General features: G+C 41.5%; 1 protein-coding gene across 1 annotated transcript in view; it reads left to right on the top strand.

The window, feature by feature from the left end:
- The first annotated feature begins 586 nt into the window (after positions 1-586).
- Positions 587-22,667, top strand: part of TMEM184C (transmembrane protein 184C) — a 32,481-nt gene continuing 10,400 nt past the window's right edge. The window contains exons 1-5 of the mRNA XM_062199522.1: positions 587-1,277; positions 8,819-8,949; positions 9,045-9,081; positions 10,083-10,288; positions 22,292-22,366. Of these exons, the coding sequence (XP_062055506.1) occupies positions 1,155-1,277; positions 8,819-8,949; positions 9,045-9,081; positions 10,083-10,288; positions 22,292-22,366 (572 nt within the window). The 5' untranslated portion in view covers positions 587-1,154. The remainder of the gene's footprint in view (positions 1,278-8,818; positions 8,950-9,044; positions 9,082-10,082; positions 10,289-22,291; positions 22,367-22,667) is intronic.

Genomic DNA, 22,667 nt, shown 5'->3' with positions numbered 1-22,667 from the left:
CAGTTGTACTGCCAATCTTTTGAAACTCAAATGAGTGCAGGTTTTTAACACAAGTTCTAAATGTGGAAAGGACATTCTGTGTTTGAGATTGCTTCTAAAATTGAGCTATCTTTAGAAGGATCCTTCTGCAGGGTCCAGAAATAACTAAGTGGCCCATCCCTGGATTCTGGCCACTGATAGGAAAGTGGGCGGAAGGTTTTCCACTCTTCTATCATTCCAGTTGCCTTCCGTATCCTCCCCTAGAGAAGAGCGCTTTCTGCGAAAAACCGCCTTCTCTCTCCCAGGTGAAATCTAAAACTGCCCCTTACCCAGGCTCTGAGCTGGCATAAGGTCAGCAGAAGAATATAAACAGCGTCTCTCAAGCGCTCCCAAACAACTCAGCTTCTGCACCCCACACAGCCATGATGCGCACAACTTTCATTCAGCTCTCATCACCTTTCTTCTCACCTAAGTACGCAATCCTATGGCCACGCCCCCCAGCGCAAGTGACCAATTAGGGAGTGTAAAACGAGCCGGATAGGGCGGTCCCAGCTGGACACTGACGACGAATCACCTGCTTCAGACAGCAAGGGCGGAAGCGGAAGAGAGCCGAAAGCCCGGGTTTGGCCTTGTGTTCTGCCGTAGAGGATGTCCGGTTCGAGGCAGTGAGGAAAATCGGGGCCCTTGTCTACCAACCTCACCGGGCGAAGAGAAGCCTGCGGGCGCGGGAGGGAGGGAGCGCGAACCCCAAAGAAAAGAGCTAGCGCGCGGTCAGCTGCAGGGCAGAGGGGGAGTGTGCCGGGTCCCCAAGAACGAGCTTGATCGTGCCGCTCTCCGAGACCATGGTGCAGGCGGAGCTCGGGGCGATCCCCAGATGAGAGCAGCTGCTCTCTCTGCCGGCGATCCCACCGCGCTAGATAGAACCGGGTAGATGCGGGTTAGTGGAGAAAGGATGCTGCCCGCACTGCTCCCTGCTTGCACCCTGAGTGGCCGCAGCGGTAGCAGCAGAAGGCACAGCCCCGGCCAAGGAGGCGGCTCGAGCTGTTGCTGAAGTCGCTTGGCAGTTCTTTCTCCGTAGTGTGCGAGTTGAGAAAACAGCCAGAGAGCAGGGCTCCCCATTACAACTGTCTTCGGGCTCTTTTCCCTTGCTACTCGGAGCTGATTTATGCGAAAACATGCCTTGCACTTGCACCTGGAGTAACTGGAGGCAGTGGATTCGACCTTTAGCTGTGGTCATCTACCTGGTGTCCATAGTGGTTGCAGTTCCCCTGTGCGTGTGGGAATTACAGAAACTGGAGGTAAGAGGGGCCGGCACCATTGACCTCTACCCTTCTACCTATATAAGGTTGGAAAGGAGACAGCCATCCATTTGTACCCAGATACCCAGACTTGGTATCTTGAGAGCCTTCTCATGTGAATGAGCCGGGTCTCAAGACATAAACCTGTGTTTTTTTCCTTCTTATTTTATTTTATTTTATTTTTAAGCCATTTATTTCAAGGATACAAAGCATCAAGAAACGATCCATTCGTGTAGGTTTTCTCCTTTCACTTATTTAAATCATACTGATCGAGTTCACGGTTCTTAAAAGCATGCTACAGGTAGAGATGGGACAAAGGCAAGAAAATAGATGTATTAACAAAGCTGTGTGGAAAAGTAGTTTTGCAAATATTCATCAGTTTCATGAAAGTATGGTTTATTCCTGAAATCTGACTTGTTCAGATATTAAACTTACAAACTACTTTGAGAACCAAGTATTGAATATTTCTAGCTTTTAACTAGCTTCCTGAATTAAGGGATTCTTGTTGGGTTAACTTTGCTGTTTTACTTTTAGTATTAACTCTTAACCAACAAAGGTTTTGCAAAAAGTCCCTTGTATATTTTTTGATGTCATATTGTTATTGTGACATCAGTAAGGTATTACAAGCTGGAAGATCCCAAGGTAAATGTTTAACTAAGATGCAGACTCTATAAAAATTGGATAATGAGCTTTAATTTTGAGTTAATAAAAATCAAAAGGTACTTTTAGTGAGAAATGCTCATTTTTCAAGCGCTATGACAAGACCATAGTTATAGCTGCTTTTTTAGTATAGAAATGTTTTACATAGTTAAGCAAAATGTATTTAATATACATTTGGGTTCTGTATATTCACTGATTTTGGTTGTTGTTGACTCCCATACTGTGTAGTCCATCTAGTTATTCTGCTACATTCAGTATTTCTCATATCTTAACAAATATGTAGGTTATTTCCATACTTTATCAAAATTCATGTATAAACATCTTACTACAGATGGGGTTTCTTGCATAGAGTATGGTACAGAGACTACTTTTAAGCTTAATGCTATATATAATGTCCTGGTTAAAGAATTCTAGTTGCTAGTTGTAACTGTAGTTTTAAGAGCTACTAACTTTTAGGGGAAATTTTAATGTGCAGTCTCCACTGCTAACACCCTGAGCCAAGTTCTCAACACGTATTGCCCCGGAGTCTTCTCAACACACCAGCTAGAATATCCAGTTCAGACACAGGTCACGTTGTATGTGCCTTTTTCGCTCTTGACTAGTCCCAGAATAAGAGCCAGTATTCCAAACAGCGGCCATCAAGGTCCAGCATGTTCTGACATCACTTCCACCTGATCCTCTTCTGACTTTCTCTGTTCAAGTCTTGGGTTTTCACCACACTGGCTTTCCTTAAACAAGCTGGGCCTGCTCCCTCCTTAGAACCTTTGTGTCCTTCAGTGCTTTGCTCAGATGATACCTGACTACCCTACTGAAAATTGCAAGCGTCCCCTCTCCAACTTCCCTGCTTTGTTTTTGCAGGACTTCGACAGTATCTACCACGATAAAATTTCACTAAGACGGAGTCCCAGTGATGATCAGGTTTTGTGCATGGTATTATCTTATGAGACTCGTAAACATGGTGGAAGAGGCAGATCAAACAACAAAAACAAACCAATAAAATAAAAATGTTTTAGGTGGTGTGGAGGAAACTAGAAAAAAATCTGAGAAATTAACAGGCACGTCAATTTTATTGCACAATTTCAAAAGACCACTCTACCAGCTGTGCAAAGTTAAGTGGAAGTAAAGAGAAGTTAGCTCTTTATGGTAGTTGAGAAGTAGTGGATGGCTGGGCTACAGTGATTTATGGCCCAGCTAGGGATCCCAGAAGTAGAGATGGAAAACTGAACAAACAGGACTAGGCAGTAATTAGCCTGGGGAGGAGGGGCAGTAAGACAAAAGGAGAAATAAAATGTAATTCTGAGGTTTTTGGTTTCAGGTACCAAGATGGAAAGTAGAGGACTGGGGACAGGTTTGAGAAAATTTAGTTCTGTGTGGACATATAGTATAATGAGAGACCTTCAGATTTGCATGTCAAATATGCAGTTGGATATGTAAGTCTAGGACTCAGAAAGGTTTGAGCTGCAGATACAAATGTGGGAGTTTGTCTTAGTCTGCTCACACTGCCATTCTGGGGATGGAGAGACTTAACATTATTTTTTTCCCCTCAGAGTTCTGAAAAATGTTTTGGGATCCAAGATAGAGGTACAAGTCGGGGTGATGTCTGGAGACAGCAGTTCTGTTGGGCTGCAGTGGCCAAATCTTGGCTGTAGCCTCACCTGTTAGAGAGTGCCCTCTCTGGTGCCTCTTCATCTGATGAGGTACCAGCCCTGCACCCTGTCAGATCAGGGCTCCTCCTTTATGATTTCATTTAACCTTAATGACCTGCTAAAGGCCCTATGTTTCCACCTAAGAACTGTTCTGCCCATGGCAGAGTGGTCTGAATGTAGGTGGTAGTAAAGCCATTAGGATGGATGAGATTATAAAGAAGAAATAGAAATGGCCAACAGCCCAGCACCAGTCTTTAGAGCTCAAGTTGAGGAGTAGGAACTTAGGTGAAGCAGCAGCCAGTGGGAAAGTAGAGTGCCAAGAAAATGATTCAAGGAGGCCATAGTGACCAGTGTTCAGTGCTACTGCAGTGTCCCTTGGTTTTTCACAAGATAGGAAAGTCTTTGTCATCTTAGTAATGGTTTCAGTGGAGTTGAAGAGTGAATGTGAGCTGGAAAACTGCAATCAGAATAAGAATTTGAGTTTGTTCATTTTGGTTTCAGGAATTTTGACTCTGGGAAATGAATGCACAGTAGGTGGAGAGGAGTGTGAAATTAAGGGAGGACTTGTTTTCCTTTTGTTTTTAAGATCAGAGACACTAACTAGAGTATGTCCTCAAAATTTAGCTATAATTTTTATTTCATCATCTTTAAAACCCTGAAGCATAGGAAGTATCCTCATTTTACAGATGCAGAACTGAGGCAGAGATAAGTGGCCATAGTGACATTGTCCTAAGGGCTTCATATACAATATCCTATTGTTCTTATCTTATTCACCAAATGAGCTTATGTATTTAACATTCTTAACACTGTGCCCAGCACATAGTAGGTGCTCAAGAAGCCCTAACTACCACAATTTTTTTTAAAAGATTTATTTTATTTGAAAGGCAGAGTTAGAGAAGGAGAAAGAGATCTTCCATCCACTGGTTCACTCCCCAGATGGCCACAACAGCCAGCACTGGGCCAAACTGGAGCCAGGAGTTTCATCCAGGTCTCCCACATGGGTGTCAGGCCATTAGCAGGGTGCTGGATCAAAAGTGGAACATGTAGGACATGAACCAGCACTCCTATGGGATGCTGCTGTCGCAGGCAGCAGCTTTATCTGCTACACCACTGTGTTTTGTTTTTTAGTAGCATCATCAATATTGTATTGTGGCAGCAATTCTTTTCCTGGTGCAGTAACAAGTTAGGCTGTATTAGGCTCTTAACACTTGAGACAAAATTACATGTGTCTGCTTGAGCAATGGGTTATGCTTAGAGGCATTTTATATAAGAAATACCTGTCTTTTTTTAAACACTAGAGTCACAGTGTTCACTAGGAGAAGTTCCTAGGAAAGAGACTACAGAAAACAGGAGGTTCATACCATGCCAGTGGTGCAGCATCCGAGAACACTCATGCACTGAAACGGCAGGATGACCGCCTGCACTACGTAAACGGCTTCTCTTGCTCTTTCACGGGGGGGCCGAGTATGTGAGGTTGACCCCAGGCAAGCCAAGTGCACACTTGGCCGCAGGCTTCTCTGTAGTACTATTGTCTATCAGTTCTGCTCTCCGCGCCTCTGGAGGCCTGGGCCTTGAAAGCACTCTCCTGTTCTGCACTCTCGTCGGAAGCGCTGGCTGAGGGAGAGCTAACTTGCTCCTAGGCACTTGTCCTTAGTATTTCTATACCCTCTTCCTTCCTCACATTACATTAGAAAAACACTGCATATCTCATCCTTCTAATTTTTTTGAGCCAAAAAAACACCCCACTGCGTGGCTGATAAGTTTAAGTATTATGTTAATGGTATCTCTATAAAAGTGTGTCTCCAGTTTAGATAAATTATTTAAAGAGAAGAGTTCATTTCTACAGATACCTGGTAGTGACTTTTCCTATTATTACTTACATATGAACACAATTAAAGTAGCTTACATTTCTTATGCATACAGCTTTCTGTATAGTTCAAAAGTCAAAATAGCTATAAAGCAGTAATTCAAATTAATGTTAGTGTGGGCCGATGATGTTTTTCCAAAACTAAATTGCCATTTGCAATGTAAAAATGATGCTGCATTATGCACAATTTTTCTTAATTTGGCATGACTACACTGAAATGACTCAGTTACCCAGAGGCACTTGTTTTATGACTGCTTGAGAAAGCACTTTCTTCCTTACAGCACACTGTGATTATACTTGGCCTTCACTAGTCACACACACATAATGTTTCTCTGATGCTACAACCACGTTCTACTTTTTGGCACTACAACAATCATAAAAGTAAATGGAGACATTAAAAGTATTTGGCAGGACTCTGCTGATGATAACTTTACAAAAGAGAAACTCTGGCCGGTGCGGCTCACTTGGCTAATCCTCCACCTGCGGCACCAGCACCCCAGGTTCTAGTCCTGGTTGGGGCGCCGAGTTCTGTCCCAGTTGCTCCTCTTCTAGTCCAGCTCTCTGCTGTGGCCTGGGAGGGCAGTGGAGGATGGCCCAAGTGCTTGGGCCCTGCACCCACATGGGAGACCAGGAGGAAACGCCTGGCTCCTGGCTTCGGATCAGCGCAGCGTTGGCCGTAGTGGCCATTTAGGGGGTGAACCAACGGAAAAAGGAAGACCTTTCTGTCTCTCTCTGTCTCACTGTCTAACTCTATCTGTCAAATAAAAAAAGAGAGAAACTCTGCAATATATGCTTATGTTAATATTTCCTTTGATCATCACTGAGTAAGTTTTAAATGAAAATGAGCAAAGCAGGAAGCCCTTTTAGAATATTTACATGTTTGCTTTTCAGGCTTCTGTATATTTCAGTGTAGAAATTTATTGACATAAAAATACATTTCTTTTCCATGTTTTTATTTTCTACCTCTTTAATAGCTGGCCCCTCATTGGACAGGGGGTGTCATGTTAAAACAGTGAAATGAAGAGTTGTAGGCTTCAAGTCTATTTTGTTAACTGCTCACACCACTCAGGTACCAAAAATAAATACTCTTTCCCTTTTTAAGAAAAAAAAAAAAAAAGATTCAAGACGGGATCATAAGTTAGTGGTTTGATGCTCACTTCCCACCGTGTCAGATTGCTCGGATCAGTACCTGCCTCTGGCTCATTATTCCAGCTTCCTGCTAATGCAGACCCTGGGAACCAGTAGTGATGGCAAAGTTTTCTCTAGGGCTCTCCAAACAGAACACAGGTTCAGATAAAGTTGTTTTACCAGAAAGCTTATCAGTGCTACTTTAGGATAAGTACATTTTTAGAAATTGAGTTTCTAAAGGATAAAATATTGATCAAATACTGACCTAAGAAAGTAGATATTTTTTTGAAACAATACTATCCTGAATTGATACTATTGTATATAACAGGGGTAGCATATAAATACAGTTTGTTTGGACAATAGTGAGACAGAACTTAACCATTGGGAGGGTTAAAAGAGATAATGCATAGGGTCTACATTTGGCCTAAAGGTTAAAACACTGATATTGGAGCACCTGGGTTTAAGTCCTAGCTCCACTCCCAGTTCAGTTTTCCTGCTAATGCTGACCCTGGGAGACAGTAGGTGATGGCTCAAAATGTCAGGTCCCTGCCACCCATTTGGGAGACCTGGATTGATTTCCTGGCTCTTGGCCTTCTTCCAGCCCAACCCTAGCTCTTATGGACATCTCGGGGAGTGAACCAGGGTATTGGAGCTTTAGCTGTTTCTTTCCATCTCTCTCTACCTCAAATTAAAAATAGGTTTTAAAACTCCTTTTAAAGAAACTACATAGAGATCAGCACTGTAGCACAGCAGCTTAAGTTGCCTCTTGAACTGGCACCACATTTCAGAATACCAGTTCAATTCCTGGTTGCTCTGTTTCTGATCCAGCTTCCTGCTAATGTGCCTGGGAAAGCAGCAGAAGATGGCCCAAGTCCTTAGGTCCCCTGCCACCCACTTGGGAGACTCAGATGGAGTTCCAGGCTCTTGGCTTCAACCTGGCCCAGTCCCTGCCATTGCGGCCATTTGGGGAGTGAACCAGCAGATGGAAGATCTCTTTGTCTGTGCATCTTCCCCTCCCTGTGTGTCACTCTACCTTTCATTTTTTTAAAATTTATTTATTTGAAAGTCAGAGTTAGAGAGAGAGAGAGAGAGAAAGGTCTTCCATCCAATGGTTCACTCCCCAATTGGCAGCAATGGACAGAGCTGTGCCAATCTGAAGCCAGGAACCAGGAGCTTCTTCCGGGCCTCCCACACAGATGCAGGGGCTCAAGGACTTGGGTCATCTTCCACTGCTTTCCCAGGCCATAGCAGAGAGCTGGATCAGAAGTAGAACAATCAGGTCTTGAACCAGCGCCCATATGAGATGCTGGCGCCTCAGGCCAGGGTGTTAACCTGCTGCATCACAGTGCCGCTCCAACTCTACCTTTCAAATAAATAAATAAATCTTTTTTTAAAGGATGCGTATAAATATCTTAGCCAAGTATTAGGCAAATAGTATACAATAAAAGTTCATTGTTGTTTTCATTCATGAAAGTATTTATCTAAAATGTTTAACAATAAATTTAGGTAGATTTTTAAGGTTTTTAAGAGTCTGTTTTGAAATTCAAAGTTACAACAAGAGAGGGAGAGACAGTGAGCAGTCTTCCATCTACTGGCTTACTCCCCTAGCTGGCCACAATGGCCAGTACTGGGCCAGGCCAGAGCCAGGAGCCAGAAACTTCATCCTGGTCTCCCACGTGGTTGGAAGGGGCCCAAACATCTGGACCATCCTCAGCCACTTTTCCCAGGCCATTAGCAGGGAGCTGGATCAGAAGTAGGGCAGCTAGGACACCAACTAGCACCCATATGGTATCCCATATCTCAGGTAGCAACTTTACCCACTATAGCACAACGCCGGCCCCGGATTTTTAACTTTTTTTGAATAAAAGTAAATGATTAAACCATAAAAAGATTTTTTATATGGGACTTGCAGAAAATTTTAAAACTTCTGTACACCTACAAAAGCAGTAACGAAATATAAAAAACAAATAGCAAACTGAGAAATGACATGGTATTAATATTTCTAATAAATGAAAAGCTGTTAGAAAAGCTTGAGGAAAAATGCTCATGAGGAAAAATGTGTCCCCTCTTGTCCACAGAAACACAACTAGGCTATTTATTTTAAAGAAGAAATAAAATAATAATTTAGAAAACAGTCTTCCTCATTAGTAATCAAATAAATGAAAATATGATATAAAAGTATTTTATGTTTTTAGTTTTAATATCAGAATTTACATTTATGTGTCCTTTTGTTTCTTAAGGTTGGAATACACACCAAGGCTTGGTTTATTGCTGGAATCTTTTTGCTGTTGACTATACCCATATCCCTTTGGGTGATATTGCAACACTTAGTGCATTATACACAACCTGAACTACAAAAACCAATAATAAGGTAAATCTTAGTATGTTTTTATTCTTCTAGTTTTGTATTGGTTTGTTTTGCAAATATGGCAAAATTTTTAATATTTACGTTTGCTTTCCAAATAGGATTCTTTGGATGGTACCCATATACAGTTTAGATAGCGTAAGTATGTTTCACTTTGTTACATTAAGTATAACTTGTTTGATGATGTTAACTCTGCTTACAGAAGATTTAAGGATATGCAAGTAGGTTTATTCAGTATTCAGTAAGGAATTCACTTGCTTTCAATACTGATAAAATAAAGTATGAGAATAGAAAAGAAAAATGCAAATGCTTTAAATTTTATAAAATCTATTTTTATGTTCTTTGCTTAATCTCTTAAGCTCTTAGATTAGTAGCTGTTTCAAGAATATTTTAAATTAGATTCATGCCTCAGCATCCAAAAGAGACTTGTTCCAGGACTCCCAGTGGACACAAAATCCAAGGATTCTCAGGTCCCTTTTATAAAATGCTATAGTGTTTGGATGTAACCTACACAGATTCTCCTCTATATTTTAAATCATGTCTAGATTTCTTATAATGCCTGATGCAATGTGAATGCTGTGTAATAGTTGTTAAACATTGTATTGCTAAGGGAATATGACAAGAAAAAACCAGGCAGTAGATGTTTATTACAGACGAGTCCTTCTTAGATAATTTGAGTACATGGTTGGCTGAAACCACAGAGGGTCAGCTGTCAATTATCCTCCTTTGTATTTGGACAAACTAATAAAACATTCTCCAGTAAATAAACATGTAATTATGATATTATGCTGCAGTAATTTATTTAAAGGAAATAACTGAAACAACATTTTCTGTAACCAAATTAAGAAAAATTTCAGATTATGTGTAAGAATTCATGTAATTTAGCTCTTGATATTCATTCTTTATCTCTACTATTTTTTTTTTTTTTTACCCATATCCAAGATGTTTAGGGCTTTTAAAACTTCATTTCACACATTGTCTAGTAGCCATCATAATGATAAATTTTAGAGAGTTTGATGTAAGTATGTGACAAGACATCTCACATTTTAAAATTAGCTTATTTGTGAGTACCATGAATTGGAGTTATAAATCATTTTATCTTAGCTACAACTATCTTTAACACCTGTGCTTTTTCATAGTGGGTAGCTTTGAAATACCCCAGCATTGCAATATATGTGGATACCTGCAGAGAATGCTATGAAGCTTATGTCATTTACAACTTTATGGGATTCCTTACCAATTATCTAACTAACCGATATCCAAATCTGGTATTAATCCTTGAAGCCAAAGATCAGCAGAAACATTTCCCTCCTTTATGTTGCTGTCCACCATGGGCAATGGGAGAGTAAGTATTTTGGTTTTAATACTTTTCTATTCTACTTCAAATTCAGTGGAGTTTTTAAGTATCAACTCTTAGCAGATCAGTGTGTTAAGTAATGTGAGCAAGGCAAAATGTCTAAGACAGAATGCCCTTCCCTGATGTATTTCATAGTCAAGCTTGAAAGCTAACAAGACACTTTTTTGTAATTTATCTATGTGTTAGTGTTTCTTTATGTTATTCATCCCAAACAGAAAAGTTAAATAAAATACTGTAGGGAAAAACTTTAGAAATCACTCAATCAACATCCTTTTGGGATAGGCATTTGATACAGTGGTTTACAATTAAGAATCAATGTCTGGCCAGCGCCGTGGCTCAACAGGCTAATCCTCTGCCTTGTGGCGCCGGCACACCGGTCGGGGTGCCAGATTCTGTCCCGGTTGCCCCTCTTCCAGGCCAGCTCTCTGCTATGGCCCAGGAGTGCAGTGGAGGATGGCCCAGGTGCTTGGGCCCTGCACCCCATGGGAGACCAGGAAAAGCACCTGGCTCCTGCCTTTGGATCAGTGCGGTGTGCCGGCCGCGGCGGCCATTGGAGGGTGAACCAACGGCAAAGGAAGACCTTTCTGTCTGTCTCTCTCTCTCACTGTCCACTCTGTCTGTCAAAAAAAAAAAAAAAAAGAATCAATGTCTGTGGATTTTATGCAATATCACATAGCTGGTTAAAAAACTTGACGGGGGTAGGTGTTTGGCAGGATGCCCACAACCCATATCTGAGTAGCTGTGTACAATATTTTGCTCTGGCTCCTGACTCTAGTTTCTATTGATGCAGACCGTGGGAGGCAGCAAGAATGACTAAAACTATTGAGTTCCTGCCACTCATGTGGGAGACCTGGATTGAGTCCCAGACTCTCTGCTTTGGTCTGACCTAATCCTAGCCTTTAGGGGTATTTTGGGGATGAACCTATGAGTGGGAGTGCTCATGTGTCCCTCTTTCTCCCTACCGTCCCTCCCACTGACCATCTCTCTCTTTCTGTCTCTCCCTCTCTCAGATAAGTAAATTAAGAAAAGAAAGAAGGGAGGGAGGAAGGGGAAGAAAGGAGAGAAGAAAAGAAGGAAAGAAGGGAGAGAGGGAGGGGGGAAAGGTAGGGAGAGGAAGAGAGAAAAGAAAGAAAGAGAGAGTGGCCGGCGCCGTGGCTCAACAGGCTAATCCTCCACCTTGCGGCGCCGGCACACCGGGTTCTAGTCCCGGTTGGGGCACCGATCCTGTCCCGGTTGCCCCTCTTCCAGGCCAGCTCTCTGCTGTGGCTAGGGAGTGCAGTGGAGGATGGCCCAGGTGCTTGGGCCCTGCACCCCATGGGAGACCAGGAGAAGCACCTGGCTCCTGCCATCGGAACAGCGCGGTGCGCCGGCCGCAGCGCGCTACCGCGGCGGCCATTGGAGGGTGAACCAACGGCAAAAGGAAGACCTTTCTCTCTGTCTCTCTCTCTCACTGTCCACTCTGCCTGTCAAAAAAAAAAAAAAAAAAAAGAGAGAGAGACCGAGAAAAGAAAGAAAAGACTTGAAAGATAGTCCAGGAGGGGAAGCAGCATAGGATACGCAATAGGAACAAAACAGCAATGTTTATTCTAATAGCATACAATACATATTTTATATGTTTGTATCGGACAGTGGAAGAAAAGCTTACGTATCCTCTACAATTTTCATTTTGAAAAGTAAGTTGCATTTAAGATTGCACATATTATTTTACAAGTGAAGCATTGGGTGCTTTTCAGCAAGCAGACATTTGAAACAGTGTTTTAGAAAGATCGATTTGCAATACTATAAAAGATGCATTAGTGGGAAGAAGATTCCAGAGATGGAGAAAAAGGAGATTAAAATAGTCCATTTTTGAGATAAAGGAGGGATGAGATTAGAATAGAAAGAAAAACAGTAAGAGAACGCAACCAGAGAATCAATAAAACTTGACCATGGATAGACAGGGAATTAGGTGGAAGTGATAAGCCAAGGTTAATAGAATGATGTGGAGGCATGGCAGTCAGTATAGATGTACAACTTAATTAAAGATGGCTGCATTGCTTCCCATGCAGCACGGAACTATTTGTAGAACATCTTGCCAGATTCTACCTCTTACATACTGAAAGGTACAAGGAGCTACCTGGCTTTTTACAATAGTAAGTTACTAATACGTTCTTTTGGCAGATAAGTATTGAGTATCTAGTGTATGTGGCATTATGTAGCTGTATCTTAATACACAAAACAGTTTAGGCTTTACAATTTGATTAGGAATAAATTATTAGGAATTAATTATTAATCATTTTATAATTTACAATTTGATTAGGAATTAAATGAAGACAAATACATGGTTATCTGTTTAAGGAAAAAGAATAGGAGGCCATGAGGAAGGATAATAAGGAAAAATGAATGTAGATTGGTGAACAGGGAGGAGAGATTGTGCTAAACTTTGAATACAACAAAGACAAATTGATGTTTATAGCTAAGGAGCAGATTGAAGGTGTCAGTGGATGCAAAGTTACTAATAGGATACATCGAGAGTGGAAGGATCTAACAGGATTCTTGCTACAGGCAGGCCAAGGGTTTAGACCATCAAAGGTGAGTATGAGGAACTTGATCAAATATCAAGGGGTGGGGCAGTGACTTAACAGGAATCTTTGGTTAAGCTGACTTAGGGCAAGGACAGTGCCCAAGGATGAAGCCCTGTCAAAGAGGACTGAGAAGGACTTACCTGTAAGTCTGGTCAGTGAAAGAGACTCTTTGTCAAATGAGAAGCCATTACAGGTTTTCACACAGAGAACTGGTGTCCAGATTTAATTTCCGGAGATTACTGTGTTCTTCGTAGACTGACTAGGAAATGGGCAAGGGTGTAAGCTGAGAGAGATGAGAGACTGCCATTGTTAAGTATTGTTGATAATATGATAGTGACAGTTTGATTAGATAAGGACTCTTCCATTGATACAGAACCTGAGATGAGGCACTAATTTTTTTTTAAATATTTATTTATGTATTTGAAAGTCAGAATTACACAGAGAGAGGAGAGGCAGAGAGAGAGAGAGAGAGAGGTCTTCCATCCGATGGTTCACTCCCCAAATGGCCGCAATGGCTGGAGCTGCGCCAATCCGAAGCCAGGAGCCAGGAGCTTTTTCCGGGTCTTCCACATGTTTGCAGGGGCCCAAGGACTTGGGCCATCTTCTACTGCTTTCCCAGGCCATAGCAGAGAGCTGGATCAGAAGAGGAGCAGCAGGGACTAGAACCGGTGCCCATATGGGATGCCGGCACTTCAGGCCAGGGCATTAACCCGATGAGCCACAGCGCCAGCCCCAAGGCACTAATCTTAACTTCTTCAACCTGGCACTGTTTTGTTTGTTTTGCTTTTTTGGGTTTTGATTTTTTTATTTATTTATTTATTTTTTTTAAGAGGCAGAGAAAGACAAACAGATACTGGCTTCCTATACACTGTTTTTCTCCTCAAATACTAATAAGAGCTTGAACTGTGCCAGGCCAAAGCCAGCAGCCAAGAACATCTGGGACTCCTACATGGGTGGCAGGAGCCCAGTTACCTGAGCCATCACCATCTTCCTCATAGGGTCTACGTTAGCATGAAGCTGGAGTCATCTTCTTGAGCCAGGAATCAAACCTGGCTTGTAAAAAAAAAAAAAAAACCTGGCTTGTACTTGTATGTGGGACGTTGGCATCATAACCAGTAGGCTAACCACCTGCTGCAGACAGACATAGTTGGCTGGTGGTAAACTAAAATCCCAGACCTTTGTCAAATGATACTACTGCTCCAGATTCTCCTATTCTGTGTTTGTGCACTTGATTTGTTCCCAAGTAAACAGTTACATTTATTCTGAAGCATCTTTGTATTGTTTTCATTTTTTCTTGAGACTTCAATTCAAACAGCTGCTGATTGGATAATGTGACTAACAGTCAACAACACATCCACAAATTGCATCGGATTTTCTCGTCTTTGAAAAGGCATTGAATGGTCACTAAAATCATAGGGTTGGAGAATGAGATCTTTTTTTTTTTTTGACAGGCAGAGTGGACAGTGAGAGAGAGAGACAGAGAGAAAGGTCTTCCTTTTGCCGTTGGTTCATCCTCCAATGGCTGCCGTGGCCGGCGCGCTGCAGCCGGCGCACCGCGCTGATCCGATGGCAGGAGCCAGGTGCTTCTCCTGGTCTCCCACGGGGTGCAGGGCCCAAGCACTTGGGCCATCCTCCACTGCACTCCCTGGCCACAGCAGAGAGCTGGCCTGGAGGAGGGGCAACCGGGACAGAATCCAGTGCCCCGACTGGGACTAGAACCTGGTGTGCCGGCGCCGCAAAGTGGAGGATTAGCCTATTGAGCCACGGCGCCGGCCCGGGAGTGAGATCTTAGTATTTTTCAGTCTGTTGTATATAAATAGATTTATTTTACTCATTTCCCTTTAATAGATAACTAGTATAAAATATCTGACGATGAATAAGGCTGTTGCCATTTAGGATCATTTAGATTAATGTTTTACTATGCAAATGCTATGGCAAGTTTACAGTTGGTATGTAGTAAAAACCAAATCTACTTTTTATATTCTGATTTCTGTAACATGAGTAATGAGTACAGTCAGTTTTCTTTTCATGAACATTTGGTTTTGTTTAGGTCATTCATGGAGGAAGGGGAAACACTTCTAGTAACTTGATGCATTTGCACTTCTGTAATTGGAATATATGTTTTCATGAAGTAGTACTAACTCTTATTACTGTTCTTCCCTTGCTCTTGTTTTTAAAATTTGGGTTATTTCCACTAAGTTGAAATAGACATTGCTATGGGTATGCACTTTGCTGTGGACATGTTAGGTCTCACAGACTTTTATTCAACTTTGCAAGTTAGTGGCAAATTGTTTTCTGAAGCATATTAACTTACTCTCTTGCCAAGAAAATTAAAACCGTTCTGGGGCAGGCATATGACCCAGCAGTTAAGATGCTGCTGATACACTCCCATCCCATGTCAGAGTACCTGGGTTCAAGTCCTGGCTGTGCTTTCAATTCTAGCTTCCAACTAACATGCAACCTTGGAGACAGCAGATAATGGCTCAAGTGCATTGGTCCCTGCCACCCATGAAGGAGACTCAGCTGGAGTTCTGGAATCCTGGCAACTGCCTGGCCCAGCCATGACACTTGCAGGCATTTGAGGAGTGAAACAGTGGATGGAAGATCATTTCTCTCGCTATAGATAGATAGATAGATATAGATATATCGATATATATCAATATATATCTGCCTTTCAAATTAAGTGAAGATAAGTAAGAATTTAAAAATAAGTAAATAAAATTGTTCTGTTGGGGCCAGTGCTGAGGCGTAGTAGATTAAGCATCCACCTGCGGTGCCGGCATCCCATATGGGCACCAGTTTAAGTCCTGGCTGCTCTATTTCTGATCCAGCTCCCTGCTGATGCCCTTTCTACTGAAAGATGGCTCAAGTGCTTTGGCCCCTAGACCCATGTGGGGAGACCTGGAGAAAACTCCTAGCTCCAGGCTTTGGATTGGCCTAGCTCCAGCTGTTGCGGCCATTTGGGGAGTGAACCAGTGGATGAAAGATTTCTCTCCGTCTCTCCCTTTCTCTGTCTATAACTCTGCCTCTCAAATAACTCTTTAAAAAAAAATTGTTCCGTGTTGAACCACATACTTGCCTACATTTGGAATTATGCAGACTTCATTTGTTTGCCTATCAAGTTGGTATAGAGTAGTGTATCACTCTGGTCTCAAATTGGATTTCCTTGATTATTAATGAAGCATCTTTTCATGTTTATGAACTCCTTGGTTTTCCTTTTATGAGGCATGCTTGTTTACCTTTTTTTTTTTTTTTTCTTTCTCAATTTCTTGCATTATTTGTCTTGTGGAATTACAAGATCTTTAAACTTTTGGATACTAGTTCTTGCTTAAGCATGTATTAGAAATACCTTCAGTTTTAGGCATGCCTTGTCACTTTTCAGTGTATTTTCTGTTAAAGAGTGTGTCTTTGAACTTTAATATAGTTGAGTTTATTATATTTATTTATTATGAAGTAGTTGATACTTTTTGGGCCTTGTTCACAAAAAAGTCTTCCTAACTCAGGATTATAAAAACATTCTCTTAGCTTTCCCAATCTTTTCAAAATTTTGCCATTAATACTTAACCCATCTGATCTGGAGTTGATTCTTTTGTGTATGTATTTTATGTGAGGTAGGAATACAGTTTCACTTTATTCCATTGGGTGACTATCCTGGCACCATTCTCTGTCTTCTACCTCACTGATCCATGGTGCCACCTCTTGTCATATGTCAAATTTCCATGTGTGTGGGTGCTGTGGGTTGGTTATGGTTTAACCGTATGCATCCTCAAAGGTCTGTGGGATCAGGGTTGTGGTTCCCAAGGTAGCACTACCGTGGAAAGTGGAGCCTTTAAAAGATGGGAGCTTGATAGGGGGTCCTTAGATCCTTAGAGGCCTGCTGTCAAGGTACTTGAACATCCTGTGAGTTCTCTTAAGAGAGAACTTGTTATAAAGGAACAAACCTGGCCCCATCCAGCTATCTCTGTTCCTGGTTCAAGATGTGATCTGCCTGCTCCTGCACATGTCCTCACCCTTGCTATCTGGGCCACGCAGTGATGTAGCCAAAGAGTGGCCCTCACCACAGTGCCTATACTATGCCATCAGGACTTTTGGCCTCCAAAAACCGTGAGCTAAATAAACTTCTTTTCTTCATGATAGCTTGTCTCAGTTATTTTGTCATTCTAACAAAAAGCACATTTAGATGTTTGTGGTGGTCCTTTTTTTTTCTTGTTTTATTGGGTACCTTTTTATCCTTAGACTGATTCCAAACATTAGCTATATAGTTTATTACTAAAGCTTAACATGAAGGGCAGGTGCCCCAGATCTCTTATCTTGGCTGTTCTTGCGTCTGTGCTCTTAAACGCAAATGTTCAGTCAGCTTGTGAAATTGCTTAAAAAACTAACTGGGATTTTTTTTTTTATTATTATTCCAAGCAAATTCACTCTTTAGCATATTGATATCTTCATGATTGGGGGGTCTTAACCATTAAAATGGTCTTTCCACTTATTCTTTATTTGTATCTTTCAACATAGTTTTCTCATGAAGGTCTCACACATCTTTTATTGACTTGTTATTGCTACTCTAAATGGAATCTATTTTAGAAATTAGCCTCTGCTCATGTGTGGAAAGTCTAATGATTTTTTGCATATAGATATTATATCTAAAAATATTACTAAATTTACATAGTCTATAGATCTTTTGCTTTATATAGTCATCTGAAAATGGAGAATCTGTTTCCTCTCTAGTCTTCATACCACACATTCCTTTTACATTTCTTTTTCTTCTCACTCTAAGTGAATATCTTCATTCTCATTCTGGATTTTCAAGGGAATTCTTATAGAATCTCACAATTGAATTACATGTTTCTAAAGGTGTTTTTAGGACTCCTTTATCAGGTTAAATAAGTTCCGTGTTGTGCTAGTTTTTAATCATGAATAAGAGTTAAATTTCGTTAAATGCATTAAATGCTTTTTCTGTGTCAAGATGATCATGGTTTTTCTTTAGCCTATTATTGTGGTGAAGTAGATTAATGGCTTTCTGTTGTCGAGAGGCACAGAGACAGTGAAAAGGAGATAAAGCTCTCTCTCTCCTCTGCTGGTTTACTCCCAAATGCCTGTGATGACTGAGTCTGAGCGAGTGCAGGAGCCAGGATACGATAACTCAATCCCCAGGTCTCCCACATGGGTGGCAGGGACCTATTTTCTTGAGCCATCACTGCTGCCTCTCAGCGTCAGAATTAACAGGAAGCTGGAGTCAGGAGCTGGAGGCGATATCAAAAGCAGGCACTCTAAAATGAGGTATGGTTTTCTTAACTGGCATCTTTTTCTATTATTATTTTATTTACTTGAAGGGCAGAATGACAGAGATCTTCCATCCCCTGGTTCACTCCCCAAAATGGCCAGGGCTGGGCCAGACTGAAGGCAGGAGCCAAGAGCTTCATCTGGGTCTCCCACATGGGTGCAAGGACTTGGGCCATCTTCTGCGGCTTTCACATGCGCACTTGCAGGGACCTGGATGAGAAGTGAAGCAGCCAGGACCTGGATTTTTTTGCATGAGAGGACAATGATAGAGTTATTTAGGATTCTTACAGTTTCTGAAATCATTTTTAAACCATTACAGTTCTAGGGAATTAGGCAGAGTTGGCAAAGTTTTACAATTTATGGGCATCCATTAGATTATATTTTGTCTCTTTGGATTGTGTGTTACGACTCTTCTTCCATCTCTAATATGAACTGTACGCATCGCTTGGTTTCCATGATAAATCTTTGCCTGAAGTTTGCTCAACTTTACTACTCTTGGCAGGAACCGGCTTTGGGCTTTGTTGGTGTTCTCTGTAGTATGTCTTCAATTTCATTACTATCTGCTCTGTTTTACTTCCTTTCTGCCACTTATTTTGCTCTGCTGAACTCTTTTCCTGCTGGCTCATGAATTTACAACCTTTCTTTTTTATTTAGAGAGAATTCAGCCTTCCTCTGCCTTTCTGTTTTGCCTGGGCCCCAGCCAATTCAGCAGTGCCTGCCCACATAAACAAACAGGTCTTTCCCCGCTCACACACAACTCGCACTGAAAACACCCTTGCATGCACCCTGAAACAGTGCCTTACCAGCTCCCTAAGTGGCCCTTAGTTGAACTGACACTAAAGTTAACCATCACGTTTGTCAGAATAACAGTCGTACAATACTGTTAACTGCACACGCAATTCAGATTTCTTTTTTTTTTTTTTTTTTAAGGGAAAGGGTTTATTGGGAACACCCAACAGACCATAGTGAAGGGGCAGCGAAGGAAAAAGAGAAGGAGACTGTAAGAGAGAGACAGAGAGGAGGGAGAAGAGAGACCAGAGGAGGAGAGAAGCCAAGAGAGGCCAAGAGAGCAGGGAGCAGAGCCAAGAGAGCACATGTTCAGGAACAGGCCCTTTTAAAACTTATGCAATTCAGATTTCTATTATCTTTTATTTGTCTCTCAGTGTCCAGTCCGGAAATCTACTTTGTATTTTGCCTCTTTTTTTTTTTTTTTTTTTTTTTTTTTGACAGGCAGAGTGGATAGTGAGAGACAGAGAGAAAGGTCTTCCTTTTTGCCGTTGGTTCAACCTCCAATGGCCGCTGCAGCCGGCTCATCGCGCTGATCCGAAGCCAGGAGCCAGGTGCTTCTCCTGGTCTCCCATGCAGGTGCAGGGCCCAAGGACTTGGGCCATCCTCCACTGCCTTCCCGGGCCATAGCAGAGAGCTGGCCTGGAAGAGGGGCAACCGGGATAGAATCCGGCGCCCCAACCAGGACTAGAATCTGGTGTGCCGGCGCCGCAAGGCGGAGGATTAGCCTGTTAAGCCACGGCGCTGTCCTGTACTTAGCCTCTTTTTAAAAATTATTCTTTAATACTTTGAGAAGGTATAAGAAGTTTGAGAAGGCTCCTCTATTTAACAAGAATTTTTATATATAATTTTAAAGTTTTTCAAGCATTAGAGGAACACAAATAATGTAACAAATCAGTCTTATAGCACCTCCAGTTAAATGTTAATCTAAAATGTAAAAAACCTTGAAAACCAAAAACCTTACAAAGCTCACCTAGTGGCAAAAGCTCATCTATTTATAACCTGTTTGACTATTTGATCTTAATGTGACTTTTAACTATGAAGGAAGATATACATCTCACTGCAGCCAGACAAGGGTACTTCACAAAGTTTGTGGAAATTTTGAATTAAAAGATGTTTATTTTGATGCAAAAAACAATTTTGAAATCCATGAAGTTTTTCATAAGACACATTTTTCCTGAATGTTTTGAATACCTCTTGTATCCTATCACAGCTGCTGCTACAGAGCCACCAATGGTTAATAACATTCTTTTATTGTTGTTTTTCTTGCTCTGTTTCTTTTTCTCATTACTGGTCTGGAAGTTATAATTTCTATCCCTACTCTTTTTACCATGACTGTTTAAATTTTTAAATTTTATTGCAGCTACTTAAAAATCTAACTAAAATTTAGGTAACATTTTTGGGTAGTTTGTAAGTCTTCAAGTTTAACAGTTATTCCTCACTTCTTGCATCTCAGATCTTTTCAGTTATGATCATTTTCTTCTTCTTAAATTTTGTTCCCTTACAAATTCTTTACTGCCTTAAATGACATCGTCAGATGTATTTATCTTTATTTTGCCCTCATTCTTTTTTTTTAAGATTTATTTATTTGAAAGTCAGAGTTAGAGAGAGAAGGAGAGGTAGAAGTAGAGGTAGATGTAGACAGAGAGAGAGAGAGAGAGAGAGAGAGAGAGAGGTCTTCCATCTGCTGGTTCACTCCCCAGTTGGCTGCAACGGCCAGAGCTGTCCCGATCCAAAGCCAGGAGCCGGGAGCTTCCTCTGGGTCTCCCACACGGGCGCAGGGGCCCAAGGATTTGGGCCATCTTCTGCTTTCCCAGGCCAAAGTAGAGAGCTGGATCAGAAGTAGAGCAACCAGGACTCAAACCAACTTCTATATGGGATGCTGGCACCGCAGGCGGTGACTTTACCTGCTATGCCACAGCACCGGCCCCCTGCCCTCATTCCTTAAAGTTAGTTTTGCTGATAATACATTTCTGTATTAATGGGTATTTTTTCCTAATCTATTTGAAGACTTTATTCTACTTTTTTCTGGCTTTAGTCCATCTGATTGTCAATTCATTATAAATGCCTTATCTCCAATCACATTGAAGATCCTTGCTTTGTCTACAGTTTCACTAGGAAGTGTCTGGGTCATTTTGGGTTTTCATTTTGAGTCCTGTTTGACTTAACAATGTGCTTTAATGTGTGGGTTCTATGCCTGTCCTCAGGGCTGAAACTGTCTCATTCTCTTCAAATTTTGCCTCTCCTCTGTTGTTTCTGGAACTCTGAATATATGTTAGACCTTCTGTTCTCTTCCGCTTCTTATAACTCCTAAGCTTTCTTTCCCATTTGTATATTTGGGTATTCAGATACATCTTTCACTTCACTGTACATATACCTTTGGCATAGGCACCCTTAACAGTCTCTGTTTTTGATTGACATTAATTCATAGAACCCTGGAAGTTTAACCCAGCTCTGACTGGATTTAGCTGTGTGAAGGGTATGGGACATGAACCGTAGCTTGTGGAGAGCCTGCGGGAAGCCCAGGCACGCTCAGCTCTAAGTGGGAACGGACTGCCTCAGCACGGAGAAAGCTCCCAGCTCAGAGAACCCCTGGCAACACCTCAGGGTCTGTGTAACAGGCTCCCAGTCCTTTCAGTCTACATAAAATTCTCAGTTTGAAAGATTCATAATACACAACACATAACCAGTTCTGATGATAGAAGTGCTCAAAAAGCATTTGTCCTCAGAGCAGCTTGGCCCGAAGTTAAGAGGACTCTCACGTGCTTCTTGAGCCGAATTGTTTGGGGGCCTTTTGGTTTCTGCTCGTTTGGCATGCCTTGTGAATTTTCCCTTATGTTGAGTAAGCCCAGTGACAGAATAAAATATGTTTTATGCAGGATCTTTGTTTTTTCCTTTCAGAGTATCCAGAGAGGAATGAATACTCTCTATAATATTTAAATACCAAATCTGGAAGGAAACCAAATCCTAAACGTAAATAATAACTTCTAAAAATGCATTCTTTCTCTTTCCCTCTCACTCTCTGGCACGCATGCACATGCATGCAATTGATCTTCCAGAAACACACTGGACCTATTTCCTTTTGTTCTGTGCTGCACTATGCAGGAATTTGAGACTGTACCCAAAAAGGGGGATCTTTCAGAGGATATGGTTGTCAGATAATTCCAACAATGTTTAGCTCATTTGTTTGCTGCTACCCACCCACATCCTTCCCTCACTGCCATACAAGATTGCTAAATTGAAATAATTGAATGTAAATGTGGTATCATTTGTCAAAGTGATTTTAATTTGGAGGGTTTGGGGGAAATCAGAAGCTGTTTAAATGAGTGATTGAATTGCTAAAGTTGTTTTTCTTTTCCAGAGTATTGCTGTTTAGGTGCAAACTGGGAGTGCTGCAGTATACAGTTGTCAGACCATTCACCACCATCGTTGCTTTGTAAGCACACAGATTTTATTTTTACCGTTTAAAAATCCTCCAGCTCTTCCTTGCATGGCAGCAGCTGAGTAGCAAAACAGACAGCATTAATTTACTTGTTCTTCATGTAGGTCTAGTGTGCCGTGAGAATCAGTTACATAGAAAACCTACTCTATTAAAACAAATAAGGCCATTCACAGGCAGAGAATTACCACATGCTGCATGCTTTATAAAAAGCTTGCTGTAAAGCACTTGGAAAAATCACTTTGTTTTTAAAGAATATATTCACACAGCTTTACAGAAACTACTGTATGGAGTTCAT

The sequence above is a fragment of the Lepus europaeus genome, chromosome 8, assembly GCF_033115175.1.
Source record: "Lepus europaeus isolate LE1 chromosome 8, mLepTim1.pri, whole genome shotgun sequence".
Lineage (NCBI taxonomy): Eukaryota > Metazoa > Chordata > Mammalia > Lagomorpha > Leporidae > Lepus > Lepus europaeus.
Note: the sequence above shows the minus strand (reverse complement) of the source record. Positions and strands in the feature narration are given on the sequence as shown.